At 38.4% G+C, this 18,399-nt stretch overlaps 1 protein-coding gene across 1 annotated transcript in view; it reads right to left on the minus strand.

The window, feature by feature from the left end:
- FBN1 (fibrillin 1) overlaps positions 1 to 18,399 on the minus strand; it is a gene marked incomplete at its 5' end in the record, with an annotated part of 228,567 nt that overhangs the window by 171,432 nt on the left and 38,736 nt on the right. The window contains one exon of the mRNA XM_080809914.1: positions 15,891 to 15,986. Within this exon, the coding sequence (XP_080666040.1) occupies positions 15,891 to 15,986 (96 nt within the window). The remainder of the gene's footprint in view (positions 1 to 15,890; positions 15,987 to 18,399) is intronic.

Here is an 18,399-nt window from a genome sequence, read left to right on the forward strand (position 1 = left end):
TAAATCCCCAGCAATTTTTATAAGAACAAAGCTGCAAATCCCCTGACATGTGCATCAAGGAAACAAACTGTTCGTAAAAGAAAAACCAATTCTCAGCCCTTCCCTGAATACACACTCCATTACACCTGGTCTAATTTCATGCTTACATAAATTACACCAGGGCAGAGCAATCCATTCATACATCCAGATTCTCTGAGTCTGTGTGTTCTCAGGCTCCACTGGGACCACATTCTCCTCTTGTTCCATTCACAGCTCAATTGCAGCTAAGCTCCCACATCCATCACTGTATTTGTCTTTGGCCTAGGCAAAAATATTTTCATCATACAGCATCAGCTTATAATTAAAGACCAGCCCTCCCTAACAAATTCAATTGCAAAGATTTGCCTAGTCCCATAAAATTTAGTATTTTAAAAATTTGATCTGAAGACTGAGAGACAGAGAGACTGGAAATAGCCAAGTATCAGCAGGCTAACTGATAATCAAAGACGTACATGGAACAGAGAGAAAGGTAGAGCTAAATTAAAGATAATTAATAATAACAAATATAATCCTACAGATGACTATAGCTCTAAAATCCAGGCAAATATTTGTTGGAAAATATGGGTGTGCCATAGTCTGGGCAAAGGTAGAAAACAGATTTCTTTCTTTGATGTGTGCCTTATGTGAGACAAAGAGGGTTCTTCCAATCTATTTCCTTGATTATAAAATATGAGTATTCTCACAAGATTGCTCTAAGGACCAAGTGAGGCTGTGTATATGTCTATAAAGTACTGCATGCGTGAAGGAGATCACACAAATTTGGCTTTTCTGAGCTATTAACACTTGAAAGAATTCACTTAGCCAGCTATCTGACAGGTCAAGTGGAAAACTATCCATTAAAAGTAGAGACAGCAGATCATTCATTTCTTACTTGTGTTATGAGAAATAAAATGTGTCTAAAAACTATTCACTTACTCATTCATCCAGTCAGCAAATACTAAGTTACTAGGTGCCTAACATTGGAGGTAAAATGATAAAACAAGACAGATACAGTCCCTTCTCTCGTGCAGCAGAGAAAGCACTAAAAAATTAGCAATGTGTCACCAATGTGTCATTCTTATGTAAAGCCATTAACCATGCGGCATGTTGTGTACCTTACACAGTGGGCCTCCAACAATATTCGCTGTTTAACTTGCAATGTATATTTTAGACACAGCAAGAGCTGATCCATCCAAAGCTGGCAAAACCACATGTGGTATTATAAGAATGACATGACCAAACAGTATGTTGCTAGGTGGTTATTGTTATTGTTCACATAAACCATTACAAATGTATCTAGTGACGGAGGTGGTGGCCATGACTTGTCCAAACAGTAAATGATTTATTGGTACCAGAATTGCTATTAGGACATCCAAAGGCGTTCCCTGGGGAGAAGTCCACTCAAACGCATGAATTATCTCAACATGCTTGATGCCTCAGCAAACCATTTTCATGGTGTACTTGTTTTATGTATTTTCAAGCCATCTAAGTTCCAGTTTAATTACTTTCCTAGGGGAATGTCAGGGGTCAGAGTCCTAACAGAAACACAACGCTTAGAGGAGAAGCAATGTAAGTAACATAAAACTCAAGATTCCCCTGGTTTCAAACCTACAAAAAGCACCCTCCCACCTTAACTAGGTCAGTATTGGGGGGTTCTTCAGGTCAGATTCTCAGGGACCACCTAAGCCCTCAGCTTCTAATGCAACATAGAAAAATCTACAGGGTTCTCATTCTTCAATGTGGGTGACACCGCATCACTGCTCATGTCTTAATATGCTGCACACAATGTTCACTTACAATATTCTCCTGACCCCTGCTCCCACCTCATCTCCCATCACTCTTCCTTACTGTCTGAACTCTGTCCATAAATGCTTCTTGCATTTCATCATGGGCTTGCCATCTTAGGACCTTTGCACACATTCTTCCTCCCACCTAGAAAGCTTCCCCTCCCTCTTCACATGGCTGGCAACTTCTCATTCTCTGACCATCAGTCTACGTGCATCATTATTCTCTGCTCTCATACCCTCTGTTTTCCTTCGTAGCCTTCACCACATCAGTACTTTGCTGTTTCTCTGTTTACTTTTATAATCTCTGCTTCTCGCATTAGAGTGTAACTCCTGAAGGCAGAGGTAAGTGTGTTTCAGGCACTATTGCACATCTCCAGTCGTTAACACAGTGCCTGGGAAATGACTGATAATACAATGGATAAACTCACATCTCTTCTCGAACACTTCATTTCCAGCTTCATATTATAGCATTTTAGGGGCACATTTAACAAAACTGAACTGCAAACGGAGGTTTGAAGTGCCTGGTTTTAGAATATCCCGCCACTGGCCAACATTGGCAACATTTTTCTAGATATGTCACCTAAGGCAAGGGAAACAAAAGCAAAAATAAACTGTTGGCACTACATCAAAATAGAAATCTTCTGCACCATGAAGGAAACCATCAACAACAAAAAAAGGCAACCTATTTAATAGGAGAAGGTATTTGCGAATATATCCAATAGGGGGTTAATATGCAAAATATATAAAGAACTTACACAACTCAACACCCAAAAAACAAAAAATCCAATTTAAAACCTAGGCAGAGGACCTAAATAGACATTTTTCCAAAGAAGACATGCAGAAGGTCAACAGACACATGAAAAGATGCTCAATGTCACTCATCAGCAGAAAAATACAAATCAAAGCTACAATGAGCTATCACCTCAGACCTGTTGGAATGGCTAAAATCAGAATCATAAGAAAGAACAGGTTTTGGTGAGGATAGGAGAAAAGAACACTCAGGCATTGTTGGTAGGAATGTAAATTGGTGCAGCCACTGGGGAAAGCAGTAGGGAGGTTCCTCAAAAATTTAAAAATAGAAATACCATATGATTCAGTAATTCCACTACATTTATATTTATATTTACATAAAGAAAATGAATACAGTAATTCAAGAAGATACACGCATCCCTGTGTTTATTATAGCATTATTTACAGTAGCCAAGATATAAAAGCAATGCAAGTGTCCATCAGCAGATGAATGGATAAAGAAGATGTGGTGTGAAAATACAATGGAGTATTACTCAGCCATAAGGAGGGATAAGATCTTGCCATTTGAGACAATCTGGATAGACCTAGAGGGTATTATACTAAGTGAAATAAGTCAGATAGAGAAAGACAAATGCTATAAGATTCCACTTAAATGTGGAATCTAAAAAACAAAACAAATGAATAAACAAACAAAAAGCAGAATCAGACCCATCAATACAGAGAGCAGGATTTTTTTTTCCAAAGTCTGAGCTCTTAACCAGTTTTCTAGGAATGGTCAGGCAATTGAAAAAACCTAAAATCTCCTAATTAGGCATCTTAAATTAAAACACTGAAATTATTGTCATGTGATAGTGATAGGCTCGAATGGGGATTCTTTTGGAATAAAATTTAATTTTGAAAATAATTTTCTTATCATTTACCCTCATTCATGAAAAATCAAGAATAACAACCTAGGAGTCATGAAAACATGCGAGCCCCGTGCACTCTTCAGGTTGGCTCAGTAAAAGGCTGTAAAGACTTCTCAGTCATTGCCTTTTGTTTGGGTTTGTGATAGCTTGTTCTGCTTGGCAGTGTAGAAAAACACTGCAGAAAGAAATGAAGCCTAAATAAGGTCTGAAAAGAAATAGCTCTAGCCAACTCCAAATTGTGCTATTTTTTTTTTAAATTAAAGAATTTTCTATGGTGTTTAAGGGTTGTTTTCCTCAAAGAGGGCAGTTCAAATTGCTATTACACACTGTTATCCAAAGCCAGTGTTGTATCATTTAAAGGTATGTATGCCTCTGCCTTTTATTTTTCCCATACTACAACAAGAAAGTTCCAAAATATTCTTCACTTTGCAAATGAAACTTACAAATCATTATACAAAGAATCAATCAAAATTTACTTCTGGAGAGCCACAGTTTTGCCTTTGTCTTTTAATATTCACTAGTTTGAATTTAAAGAATAAATCACTGGAATCCCTAACAGAATATAAGCCTTTTCCGTTAGAACTTTAGGAAAGAAATGATCCCTAAGAGCTAATGTATATTTATAAAACCATTTTCAATTTGGGTAAAACTTGCCCTCAAGCCCGCAAGCCTTCTCTTTCACCTAGTTGAGTGTCCTACAACTGTGTCCTACAATGTCTCCTATGAGGAGGCAGACAAGAGGGTAAGGGATCTCCAGGGACAGAGACAGAAATGGGCCTGTTTTATTATTTGAACCATTAGAACATTCTTTATTTCCCGAGGAATAAATACCGCAATCTACTGTTTACTTACAGAGCTCTTCTGAAACAGTTCATTGAAAAGGGTTTGCTGCTGAGGGAATACAGTTCAAAAGTTGGAGAACATTTCCTTTCATGTGTGCCACAGAATAATTCACTTCCCACACATTTTAATTATCAATATCTGTACTCATATTTCCACATGAAATATAGAGGCATTTGTAGGTGCTATTGTTCAGAATACTTTTTTTTAATGTTGAATTAAATATACTTAATATTTAAATGATATCTCTCAACAACTTCAAGATCCCATAGTTAAATTAAGTAAATCAACAAAGTTAAATTAAGTAAATCAACAAAGATTTAATAAATACCTACTCTCCTCACAGCACTGGGCTCGGTACTCAATGAGACATAATTTTTGTTCTTTGGTCTATAGGAAGCACCATAGCCCAACTAGAACACTACATATAAATCAGCATTTTATTAGCCCCCAAATTAGAACTAGATCACCAAATTCGATAATTCCCAGATCATGGGATCTGATAGGTCAAATATAATTTTTTTTAAGAAACACTAGTTAAAAAATATATGTGTGTGTGTATTCACATATATATTCATGCCTGTGTATATACATTTATTCATATTTTTAAATTAATATGTCATTTATGTTTCATTTAGTAAAGAAAATACTTTTAAGAAAACTTAAAATATTATGACATATTTATAAGGCTTCCTAAAAGGCAAAACAGGATTCTAGATGTTTTTATGCTGATATAAGTGTCTCAGTACAAGAATCAGTAAATGTGCATGGAAAAAAGTTTTTCACACGATGAACATGCTCATTCCTTACTTCCTCATAAACATCATTAAAAACCATATATATATATACACACACACACACACACACACACACACGTACATACATACATACATATCCAAAGACAAGGGCTGGGTCAGCCAGTTATTTAAAAATATAATGAAGTACAGGGGCGCCTGGGTGGCTCAGTGGGTTAAACCTCCGCTTTCAGCTCAGGTCATGATCTCAGGGTCCTGGGATCGAGCCTAACATCAGGCTCTCTGCTCAGGGGGCAGCCTGCTTCCTTCTCTCTCTCTCTGCCTGCCTCTCTGCCTACTTGTGATCTCTGTCTGTCAAATAAATAAATAAAATCTAAAAAAATAAAATTAAAAAAAATTTTTTTAATAAATATATAATGAAGTACAAAAAAAAAGAATTCATTAGAGGAATAAAAATACTAAAATGGCTAATGTGTTTTAAAGTGAATGACAAAGACTAAACCTTTAATGCACACATTAACCATCAAATAGAAATATGAAGGAGGTCTGTGCAGCCAAAGCGAGTGATGTCAGTGAAGTTGCCTGGTAACTGATGGAGTTGGAAGCTGGCGCTCCCTACGGTCAGGAAAGAACTGGAGGAATAAGCCTTAAAGTTGACCTTGAAAGAAAATAATTTAACCAATCTAGAAAAAGAGGCTCTGGTTTTAGAAACAACCGATTCTTCCAGTTCTAGTAAGTAGAACCCTCCAATGCTGATAGAAAGCAAAGGGCATATATGCTGATCCCATCAAACCTTTCTGAACCAGGTGTTTATCTCTACCTAATGCCAGTAACCCACCCACCACCTCGCCTAGGTGATACTTTAGAGTGTTTGAAAACCAAATCCCTGAGAATGGGTGTTTCATATTGCACTTCAGTGTATGGCCAAATGAATCCACTCAGGAACACAAAAGGTAAGTTACTACATGTTGAAAATCTTCCTCCAAGAACCTCTAGATATGTAGTAGACAACTATTCATCTTCAGATAAGGATCGCATATGGATTTAAAATATCTACGTAGAACACAAAGGTGTTGTCAGGTATGTCAAGTGACTTTCCAAATAACTGCTAAAATAATCAGAATCCAGATCCTCAGGATAAAGATGTTAAAGGATTTAATGGAGAAAAGGGGTGGGGGAAGATGAGGATTCTAAAATTCATGGATTTAGAAGTGCTGAGTTAAACTAAGTAAAAACACTTACCTTCTTGAAGTGCTCCCAAGAGCTAACATGCTCATACACCCACTGCCTCTCCAAAAGAGGACATGGTATAGAGTTTCCAAAATGCTATTGACCATCCATGGAAACTTCATTTCATGGAACCCCCATGGGACTAATGTTCTACAAAAAGTACTTTGGCACATCATCTAGACCATGAAGTCCCATACATTTGTCCAATATACATTCATAAACCAAAAACAGTACAGACTCTCTAGAGGCCATAATGACTAGGGAACATAAACACTAAGCATTCTCAAGGACTTTCAACTGAGCATATAAAATTGGTAAGGGTCTCTAAGCTGCTATCCATGGGATTAAGCTAAAAGAGTTTCAGAAATAGACCAGTCCACCCACTAACTTATATATACAATAAATTTTTTGAAATCCCAATACTCTGCCTTATACAGAAATAGTGCAGAAGCCATAGTTCAGTAGAACAGAAGGGCACCACAGAGAGATTTGAAATAGACCTTCCCTTCTTTGGAGCTGAGCAAGTTAATATCATACCCCCTCCTCTTTTCTCATAAGTCTCCAACACTGAGAAAGCTAGCATAGCAAGGACTTCCTAAGGGCAACTTTGCCCTCCATTTTCTCCTGGTCAATTCCAGCCTCTGCGTCTTTGTACTATCTCTTCCCTTCAACTGTGGTACTTTTCATCTACTCTACCTAACTAAATATTTGACTTTTTTGGTTATTTTACTATTTTGCATATGCATTTCTAACTTTCTAAAAAATTATTTTTAGTCCCTGATGACAAGAACCATAAATTTCCTTCTGATTCCACTATAGTGCCTAGCTCAGGCCTGAGCCTTTATGAAATATTTGCTATAGTTGTTATAACCTAACTGACATGACTACAAGAGATTTTGCTCAGCACTTATATTTGAGCAAAATTCAACTTAGAAATTCCTAAGAAACTAGCCTCTAACCTAAAACCTCTAGTTTTGTTTTGTTTTATTTTTTTACATTGGTTTATTTTTAAATATCAGTAAAGGTTCTGATTCTCTAAGACGCTGCTTTCTTAAAAGTTGAAGAAGAGGCAATGGGAAGAAGGAAAACTGGTGACTTAATAGAGATCTTAGGTGAAGTGTTGATGTGCAATATTAGAAGCAAATCTCTAGAGCTGTGCTGCCAATATGGTAGCCACTAGCCACAGCTGGCTCTTAGCTGGCCTAGACTGAGATGTGGCATAATATGCATGAAGGTTCAAAGTCTTAGGATGGAAAAAAGAATGCAAAATATCCCAATAATTTGTAGTACTATTAAAATACAACTTTTAGATATACAGGGCTAAACAAAAATATATTACTAAAATTAGTTTTATCTGTTTCTCTTCACTTTTTCATGTGGATACTAGAATAGTTAAAATTCTACATGTGGCTCACATTGTATTTCTCTTTGTCAGTATTGCAATAGTACTTCGAGTATCCAAGACTGAAAAATGATCCAAATATTAAGTGAAGCTACTAACTTATAAAAACTAGTTTCATCTTTTTTAAAAGTCCATAAGAGCTTTTAAAAAGAAAAAAGACAATACATTTGGAAACTGTCTTGGAAGATGAAACTATGATACAAAATTTTTATATCAAATTTAATCACTATTTTTTTCAAATTTAAGAACTGTAGTAAATGATTTATTTTGATATTAGAGGATATTACAACGAACATTTCAATTGAAGTGCCAAGATAAGAGATGCCACATTCTAAATCAAGTGTGACACTATGATGCGGAATTTGCAAAGGAGGTGATGACAATCTGGTCATAGGGCTCTTAAACCCTCATGCCTAACAGGAATATAAACATGTCTGAAGGAGTCAGAGATGGGATTACTTGAGAGAGAGCTGGACTGTCACTAGCTTTCTAGGAAGCGGTTGGAAGACCACGTTATGATGACAAGTCATGAGAGGGGCTACCAGGAGACTACTCAGACTGCATGATATGTATCCACTGCAGTTTGGAGGACACTGTGAATTGGGAGCCATCTAATGCCAGGAAACTCGCTGTCCAGATGCCTGATGTGGTTTAAGGGGGAGGTTGCTATTGTGTTGAAGTCGGTTTGCACTCTGAAAATGTATTGTGGCAAAAAAACAAAAAACAAACAAACAAACAAAACCAAACAGCAACAACAAAAAAAAACCCATACAACAATGCATGAATGTTTTCCAGCAGGTCATTGTGCACTACAGCAAGAGAAAGCTGGTGTGGAGTGGGCTTAGGTCCCTTCACAAGACAAGGCACCCAGAGGGCTACCTGAGGTGGAGTGACAAAGAGGTCCCAAATAGTAGGAGGCACCACTGGACATCCAGGGCTTGAGGAAGGAAATGTAAGCGACCAATAAGAATACGGACATCTTCGCTCACATAAAGGACCCACAGGGGAGACATTCTGAAATGGACCAGAAAATGCCATCCACCGGCTTGGGGAAAACTAGCCCACTGAGTGGGCTGAGAGGGCTAGTAAGTGGAGACAAAAATTAAACTGCTTTGTGATGGCCTCCCACAAGTCCTGCTTGCTCAGACCAGGCAAATGGAGCGTTCCGAGGCATGGTAGATTAAGTTCCTGATGTGCATATGGTTACTCAACCACCAAACCTGAATGTCTAGCTCAACAGATGCATTTCATGGAAATGTTCTAGGAAGATCAAGTTTATTCGATGATCAACGAACTGCCAAATATTGCAATACCACTTCAGATGCATAGTAACATTTAGGGCATTTTGCCCCTGCTATTATCACATGAGCATTTACTTTCCATTAGACTGAACTCCAAAGGCAAGCTCACAAGTGTCTCAACATAGTTCAATAAAAGTAGTTCATTGCCTGTTACTTTTTAGGAAAAAGAAATTCATAGTTCACAGAGCTTTGCATTCCAAAGGCGCTTTGAGAATGAAGTTAGCTTGTGACACTTATCCTGGGGACGTTAATAACAGCCACCTAATATGTAAAATTAGTATCAGAAATGCAGTGTTAACCATACTTCCAGAGAGACAGAAGGGAAAAAGGAGTCTAGATTTCATCAGCACCATCCAGAAAAACTCCAGGGAAAAAAGCACCGGAAAATCAGCTCTTGATTCTATGAAGCATTCTAGGCAGTCCTCTGAAAGTAGGTCATGCTTCTACTTTCTTGTTATAAGGCAAATTCATCCAAAATAGACTACCTGGTTATTAAGTATTGGGGTCATTACATGTTAGCCCTTTCCATTCACTAAACACACCGCAGATGCTGCTTTCCTGGATTTTACAAAATAAAGGCTTAATTGCTTTCAGGATTGTTTTTTTGAAAATTGTTCAATGAAATCATTAAAAAGGATCTCTAGGCAAAACCATCATTTATGTATCATCAGAGACACTGCACATGAGAGAATGAATTGGAATTACAGCCAACCTATCTGCCTTCTGTTCTATTTCCGCTGTTGTGCAAAACGAACAAACAAAGAACCCAAACAAACAAACAAAACCCTAAACATCTTTTCTGGCTCCATTAGCACTGGAATTCCCTGAAGGAGGCAAGTATGATGAACAAAGATTAGTTCACCTTCTCTGGTCACGTTTTTCTGTGGACTATAAATTATTGCCACATTTTCATTTTTATTCTACTCCCTTGCCTTCCATTGTTCATTCTTCTTAGAGCTATCAGTTCAATAATGATTTCTCCTATATTTTATCAACGAATAACCAGCAGAACAGCCAACAGACTTTCTTGATTTGGCAAAAATCCAAGCATTGTCTTCACGGTTTAGACTCGGGTAGGAATTTAACACTGAACAAATGATTTGGGACAGGGAAGAATCCATGTCCACGCTTACATTCAGATGGTACATGATGAAAATCTCCAGATGGGTAACAATAGAAAATACTTCATTATTAGCATTTATGCTTCCAAAAGGGTTCATCTTCTGGCTCATACCAAATCTAACATTAGAATGTTAATCCAATTCCATGTGCTTTAAGAGTCTCACAAACTAAGCCAATTTTTGAACCCAAGCAACTTAAGTGTTTGACTATCCAATATAGTCCCTATTTTGACTGTTTCTAAAAATTCAAACGCGTCCCAGAAATGATGGCAAATGTTCACATACTCATTCAAATGTATTGCTGACTCTGTAAAGAGAATTCCAAAAAAGAGTTTCCAAATATTATTTGAAGAATTGTAATGTCATAGGTAAACTGTATGTCTTTCCATGGTAATTGCACAAACAACAATATTCATTTTGTGTGTTTACATTTCAGAATGTTGGGTCAGTGCTTTGGAGTAAATTTACATGTGCTACTAACAGACAGGGATCATCCTTTCTCCAAGAGTGGGTTTTTATGTTTAAAATATCAAAATCAAGCAAACAGAAATAGCCCAAGTCCCCACATTAGATACACCCAAGCAATACTCAAGACTCCTTTCCCTTGGCTTTTAAAATTATTTAAAAGCAACTTAGTTCAACTCTACAAAGGAGGGAAACTATTTACCTAGCTGAATTTCTTTTTTTTTTTTCCTAGCTGAATTTCTTAAAGTGGTTTTTTAAAAAAAATCTATCACTTCCATGCTAAAACTTATAGTTCTAGATTTCTTCTTATGATTCCTCAGAAAAAATTTTTTCTTGTTACTAACAAGCTCTTCCCTGTGAGACCCAAATATAGCACAGTGGTTATTAAGCCAGTCTAACTGGTTTCAGTTTTTTGATTGCACCTCTCGTGAGCTGTCTGACCTTGGGCAAGCTCTTTGACCTCTCTCTGCTTCTGTTCACTCCTCTGTAAAGTGGGACTCGTTATAGGACTTTGCTTATAAGCTTGTTACAAATTGCCCAAGTAAAGTGTTCAGTATGCTGTTTGGCACATGCTAAGAACCCAGTACAAGTCACCTGTTGCTACGTCAAAGGGCCTCTCTTGATCCTCATTCTTTCTTGACCCTTTGAAGAGTCTAACAATTGTCAAGCTATTTCTTAAACTCCTTGCTTTTAGTTTCTTTGGCTCAGTGCTTTCCTGGTTCTCTTGCTTCTCCTCATGGTTTCTCAGTATGTACCTTCTGTTCTCTTCTTCCCTAAGCCTATTCATCATTATCCCTTCCCCATCTCCCACTTCAGCTCTATTCCCCTCATTCTTTCTTTTATCATTACCTGGAGAAGTCTTATCCCCTCACATGATTCACTGTGTTTAATATAAGAGCATTTAATAAGATTTTAAGTAGTCAACATTCTGAGGCAAGATGGCAAGCGAAAATGCGATTCCGTGTACTCTTGTTGGCAATAACTATAACAATACACAACTAGTTTGTGTTGTCACTGCCAAAATAGGCACTGATCTCATTTCCATATTCTAATAAGAAATCCTAGGGAGTGCCTTCGGTTCAGATCATGATCATGGGGTCCTGGTGGGATTCCTGTCACTGGGATCAAGTCTCGTATCGAGCTCCCTGCCTGGTGGGGAACCTGCTTCTCTCTCTCCCCCTCTCCCCTCCCCCTGCTTGTGCTCTCTCTCTCTCTCTGCCAAAATAAATAAATAAAATAAAAAAGGAATCCTAATAAAAAAAAGAAAGAAATGCTAACATACTATACCACTGAGGGTAGGCAAGGTAAGTTTTACTAAGTTACTCAAGACCCCAGCAGAGAGAAGACAAAAGCAAAGGGGAGTGGGGGAAAGAAGCTATCCAAAAAACCATATATGTCAATTTATACTTTATGTAAATGTAACAGTAGGTGGCAGACTGAAGTGTCCATGGGGGCTAAGCAGCAAACCTAAATGGAAGCAAACTAAAAATGAATGAAGTGAACAGAATGCATCACAATAGGGAGTGGTAAAGACTGTGACAAACTGGAAAACATAACTAAAGGTATTCATATTCAGTTTTCAAAAAGTAAACACCCCAGGCCAAGCAAGTCATAGGTCTCTACTTTTCCTTTTCCTTTTTTCCTTTTAGTATACAGAGACAGGAAACAGTATCACTGCCACCTGCCTGCTAAGGCTAACTAGCTAAGATATATATGTATTTGTATAAATATGTGCAAATGTATATACAAATATACAAATATATATTTGTGTAAATATATACAAATATACATGTTTGTATATATATATATTTGTGCAAATATATACAAATATGTATACAAATATACTATTTGTATATATTTGCGCAAATATATATTTGTATATTTGTACAATATATATATTTGTATATATTTCTACTATATATATGTATTTGTATTGAGACAATTTTATTCCATACTTAGTTTCATAAAAAAGAAATAACTGATAATACAGAAAAGCCTAGATATTTTTTAAAAACATTATTTATTTTACTGGCTAAAAGCTACAAGTGAGACAAATTTGTTTCATGTTCTGATTGCATTTGTTGAATGAATGTTCTGATTTGCAATTCAAGCATGGATCCACTGCTTGTCTCCATCACAAATCCAAACACTATGTTCATGGGTTATTAAGATTTAATTACTGGCTCAAAGTGATCCAAATCTTGCCAGTGTCACCCCCAAAGGGTATTCCATACTTACATTGGCTCTCTGAGGTCATTACAGATGTAAAGAGTTCCAATATCTGCCGGGGACAAAGCTGCTTATCCTGAGAGGTACTAGTAACTGACATTTGAAATGGTCCTTTCCATGCATATTACACCATGAGAGGAAGTTGTTTATTTGCTTATTTCCACCTGGTTTTAGTCAATATGTACCTTTCTTTCTACATCCTTTCCAACTGAAAAATGACAGTCTTGTGGCCCTAAAAGATCATACTTGTAAAAGATGGGGCCAAATTCAATTAGTCATCAACACTGTAAATTCTGCTTAAAATGAAACTGGTGATAAGTATCCAGGACTATCCACAAATAGGTAAATAGCAATTACTTCTAGGAGATACTTGTTCAATGTGATAATCGTATCTCCAGATTTTCTGGTGCTTTAAAATAAGTCCAGTTCAACATTTACTGACCATGTACTATGCATTAGGCATTGAACTTCATGTGGGAATTAAAAAGCTGAGGAAACCATAGTTATTGTTGATGAGCTATACCCTTGTCAAGGAGAGAGGCATGGGAACCCACTGTTTCAGCATAATGTGGTGAGCACTATCAAAACAGGCCTGGAGAGTGTGCTAAGGGAAAATGCAGAAGGAGCACTTGGCTCAGCCTCCAGGAAGGGAGAAAGGGGATTAGTAAAGACTTCCTGGAAGTTCTTTTTAAAAATAAAAAGCCATACCCCGATTAAAACATAATGTTACTAGCTTAGGTAGTTAAACAACTTAAGTGATAAACAACTAACCAATATACTAATCCACCTTCAGAAGTCACACTGAACACTTCCCCGTGCTTCAGGATAGATTTGTCCTGACTCGGTCCTACCTTTTTATTAATCACTCTTGAAATCATGAGCATGCATTTGAATAAAGGGATATAGTGCCTCTAGTTCTTTAAAGAGGTAAGCAGATGACTTCCATAACAGCAGAAAACAAGGAAGACTGTATAAGTGGAAATTCAATTCTGGAATCGAAAAGACTCCTCTTTCCCATGTGGTGAGGGAAATTGTACTTGTGTTTCCCTTGTCCCCCTGAAGGTCTGGGACGGTATTCACGGGTAGAACACGCAAAGGGTAACAATGAAAGAGAGCCTGTTTCCCACCCAACTTCCACTACGGCACATGCCTGCAAATCTGCCATTTAGGGATTAATTTTATTTAGATAATCACCACTGTAAAGATCTATGGGACCGAAATACAGGTATGCCTTAGTGCAAATTTCAGGATAGCAATAATGAAATGGAGGAGTTAAAGACACTCCGAGTATAGAGAAATCCCTGAATAATATGCCAGTTTTGATTCGAATTTTAGTAACTCAATGCATTCCCTTCATTTCTTAATCTTGGTCAAAGGTGAAGTCTTTTGAAAAAAGACTATTTGAAAAAATAACTGTGGAATGGTTAAATATCACGTCCCCTTTATTTTAGACTGTATTATCATCAATGCCTGAACTGTGGGCATTAATATTCTTTATAGTAAATCATTAAGCACTTTCTTAGAGGTAAAATGCCCTATCACTTCTTCCTGTTTGTGATTTTTCTAAAATAGATTAAGCCCAAGATGATCATCTGAGGAATGATTTTCACACACCACTGTTCAAGTTACACACTAGCAATTTTAATCTCAACAATTTAAACCCCACACCATCTTCACTGAGTGATAACAAGGCCACAGAATGATAGCAGCTAACTGAAAGAGGTAGCTTTACTATTCTGAACACTGTTAGAGATATATTATCTCCAAATAAATAAAAATACTTCAGGTTATAAAGAGAAACACTTTTAAAGAGGGACTCCAAAATGATGCTAAAAGCCCATGATGCATTCCTCGTCACACCATGTAGTGGTACTGAATTAAGATACAATACAATTTATCCAGTAATAATAGTAATTGACCTAGTAACTCTAGGCCCTTGTTACAATTACTAATGACCTAGTTACAACCTACTAAAATAGGTATTATTGCTTTATCAGCAAATAACCGAGTTTAAATGAACTTGTAAAAATACAAGCAGAAAATAATCTCTCCCATACCAATCTCTGCTCTTGGTTCGTAACATAACATGTACTCAACATCTGCTACTTGAATCTTAGCTTTCCATCTCAGAACAGAAAAAACCTCTATACAACTTGGGATAAAAAGTGATGACTGTAGTTTAAAAGATTCATGAGTATTTTTAACGAGTGTTTTCATGACTATTTGTACAGTTTTGTATGAAATAAACCTCCCACACCTTCACCATAAAACTCAGAATGATGAGAAACAACTATGAATGTAGAGACAAGACAATCACTAAAGCCAAAGTGCAGGGGGTTAGAGGGAAAACTCAACAATATGTCACACTAAATATATCTTAATATCACATTTGCATTTATACGTAGGCAAATCAGGTAGAACATTTCTTTCAATTAGGAGCAGCAGTGAGCATCAGACTTAGACGCAGAAAACCTACATTCCAATTAAAGCCTATTATTAGGTGTGTGAACTTACGCAGATCCCTTGCCCTCCCCGACACTTGGTCTTTCCATAAGTATATGTACATCAGAGGGCTGCCTTGAGTACTGGATAAACCACGTATGTGAAAGCCCAGCTCCTCCGCAACTGACATTTCCAGTGCATTTTGGATGCTACGTTTGTATGCCACTATGGCCCCCAGGAGGTCCTCACAGATCTTTAAGAGTATTTTTCTTCACTCTAAATTTTTTCCTTTCCATACAGATGTTTCATTTGGAGCCACTTCTCTAATTTACTAGAACAACAAAGAGCTCAATCCTTACCCCTTTGGAAAATTCTCCCCTTTTTATCTTGATGCCTGCCCACTGGTGCTTATGCCTAGGCACACTAGTGAGTCCTGCAGGCCCCTGGCGAGAATTATAGAATAACATGCCTAGATGTAGGGCCACTGTCTTGTCATCATAGGAACCTTCCCAGTGATAAATCAGAAACTTCCTTAAAGTTCAGCAAAATTCATGCAGGAGCTCTATAAAGCCAACACGTGCTTAAGTCAGGAATAGCTTTAGCCACCATAACATACTTATAGTAATCCACTAAAAAAATTACCTCTTTCACACTGGGGTCCGGTAAAGCCGTAAGTGCAGGCACATCGATTCGGGGCCACACACCTGCCTCCATTGAGACAGCCGCTCTCACAGACAGCTGGAAGGGAAGGAGAGAGAAGCTGAGAGCCATTACCTGAAAGCAGATGCTGATAAAGTAACACTTACCATCCCCTGAGGGACAACAATAAAAAACCTAAATAACATCCTGGTGTTCATTTTCCACAGGTCTGCTCCAGTTCCAGCTCTGCATATGCTCCTCAGTCAACTCGGGTTAAACTGCCAGGAATAAGTGAGTTTAAACCCATGTTGATGCCGACAGCTTCATTCTGGGAACTAGTTGAGCAATGCTTTTAGTTCTGTATCTAAAATGGTGGTTTATAGGAGATGTCAGTGGAGGAGAACTGCATTTTAGCAAGCTGACTCTTTTGCTTATGATTTGAGGACTCCCATGAGGGAAAACACTGGCCTCTGTCACTGTTACAGAAATACGGCATGTTAAATCACACAATTAACTGCAAACAATTAAACATTAATTCTGACCAAATTTATGTGCCGTAATGAAGACCCAACTGACTGTTGTAACAGTCTATTCATGAGATAAGTCCAGCGATGCTTGAGGGAGGGACAATATATTTGCCAGAAAAGGCATTAAAATAGGATCTGAGAGCTCATGCCCCGAACAACTCTTCTCTGTACAATTTCCTGCAATTCCTTCACGCATGGCCTCTTTCTAGGCATTTTTATCCACAGGTGGTGGACTCTTCTGAGCCAAATTTGCCAATACTGCCCACACTTCAAAGTCCAGCTCCCATCTCATTCCACCATGAGGCTTCCCTAATAGCTCCTCCTTATGAATTAATTCCTCCTTCATGTATTTCCTGCACACTTTATCTGTATCCTCATGGCAGTCATGGAGTTGAGCCGCTCAGATCTCCTTCCAAGAAAACCTACTGTAAGGAGCTTAGCTGGCCGACAGCCCCCAGCCGCTGCACCTTCAGATCTGCTTCATGTTCACGCCAACGACACAGAACTGTCCTTGATTGGCTGCTACCATCCAATGACTAAGCTTAGCGGGGTCCCAGAGACTGAGCATTTCTGCCCATCATGGACCTCTCCCGATGGGAGATCTTTGCTCTGGGCTCACCATCAGCCTGACCAAGGCTTCATTCTGGTCTGAGGCACCTTCTATACAACCTACACAGTCCCCCTCTCCTTGCACGGGGGTGAGACCTACATCGTAGTCTGAAGGCCCTCCCCTCCTACTATGCCTTCTTCCCCCTTTCTTCCTTACAGGTATTTTCTACAATAAATCTCGCGTATATCCAGTTCTGTCTTGGCATCTGCTTAGGATCAGAGGACTTGAACTGACACAATCCCTTATAGCCAGAACTATGGTAAAAGCCCATTTCTCATCATCAAATTAGAGAGGTTTATGTGTATTCATTGTTTTGATTTGCCTCTTGATTTACAGTCAGGGGAGAAGGAGAAGACTTTAAACAGAAAAGAAATCTTGAGATGGCCTAAGCCAACCATCCCATTGTACAGATTGGGAAAGTAAGGTCTAGGAAAGTTTTTCTAACTCTGCTAGTGTTAACTAAATGCCTGTCGTGTGGTAGAATTGGGGCTAAACTCCCTCAAGGAGCACCAAAGGGAGCAGGAAGATGTCCAGCAGCTCTTCATGATTCCTTTTCCAAAAATGCCTTTGACTCCACCCCCTCCCACCAGCTCTCTAGCCAAAGCCCCTGTACTAGTCTTCCTGCTTCCTGTTTCTTCCCCCTGCAATTACAGCATTACTTGTGGCCACTGAAATCTTTCTCATTGTAAACCATTGTAAGTAAAGTGCCTGAGGCCAGCATTTCGTAGCAATAAAGGCACATGCCAAGAAATCAGACTGCTTGGGTTCAAAACCTAACTCTGCCAGTCCCTCCCCATATAACTTTAGACAAGTCACTGATGTCCTTGTGCTCCACCTCCTCATCTGCTAGAGGTAAAAGATACCTCTAACTCAGGAGACTGCTGTTTTATTCAAGGAGTTAATGCATGTGAAGAGTTTAAAAATGTACTTCGCATATGGTAAATGGAGAGTAAATCATTCAACAGAGGAATGCTCTTGGCTGTTAACCCACTCCTCTTCCCTGGCTCTGTTGTGGATGCAAACATGGTATTCATAAAGGCACTCACAACCTGGTCCATGGCTTCCATTCTGACCTTATCACCCTTCCCCTCACCTCCTTCAGTAACACCAAAACACGTGCTGTGTCTGACGGCTTGTCCTATGCCATGATCTTGTGCTTCCACCCAGGCTGTGCCAGCAGCATGAGAAGCCCACCTTCCATCATCTGACAAGGGATCTCCACCCCATCCTTCAGGATTCAGCTCAAGGGTCTCCCGCATCGGAGAAGTTGTCCTGTGTCTCCTCTCTCCACACTACTGTTGTGGGCTACCCCAAACTCAGTCATTATTCTTACCACACTGCAGTGCATGGACAGTCTTGGGGGCATTATATAAAT

The sequence above is a fragment of the Martes martes genome (assembly GCF_963455335.1).
Source record: "Martes martes genome assembly, chromosome: 7".
Lineage (NCBI taxonomy): Eukaryota > Metazoa > Chordata > Mammalia > Carnivora > Mustelidae > Martes > Martes martes.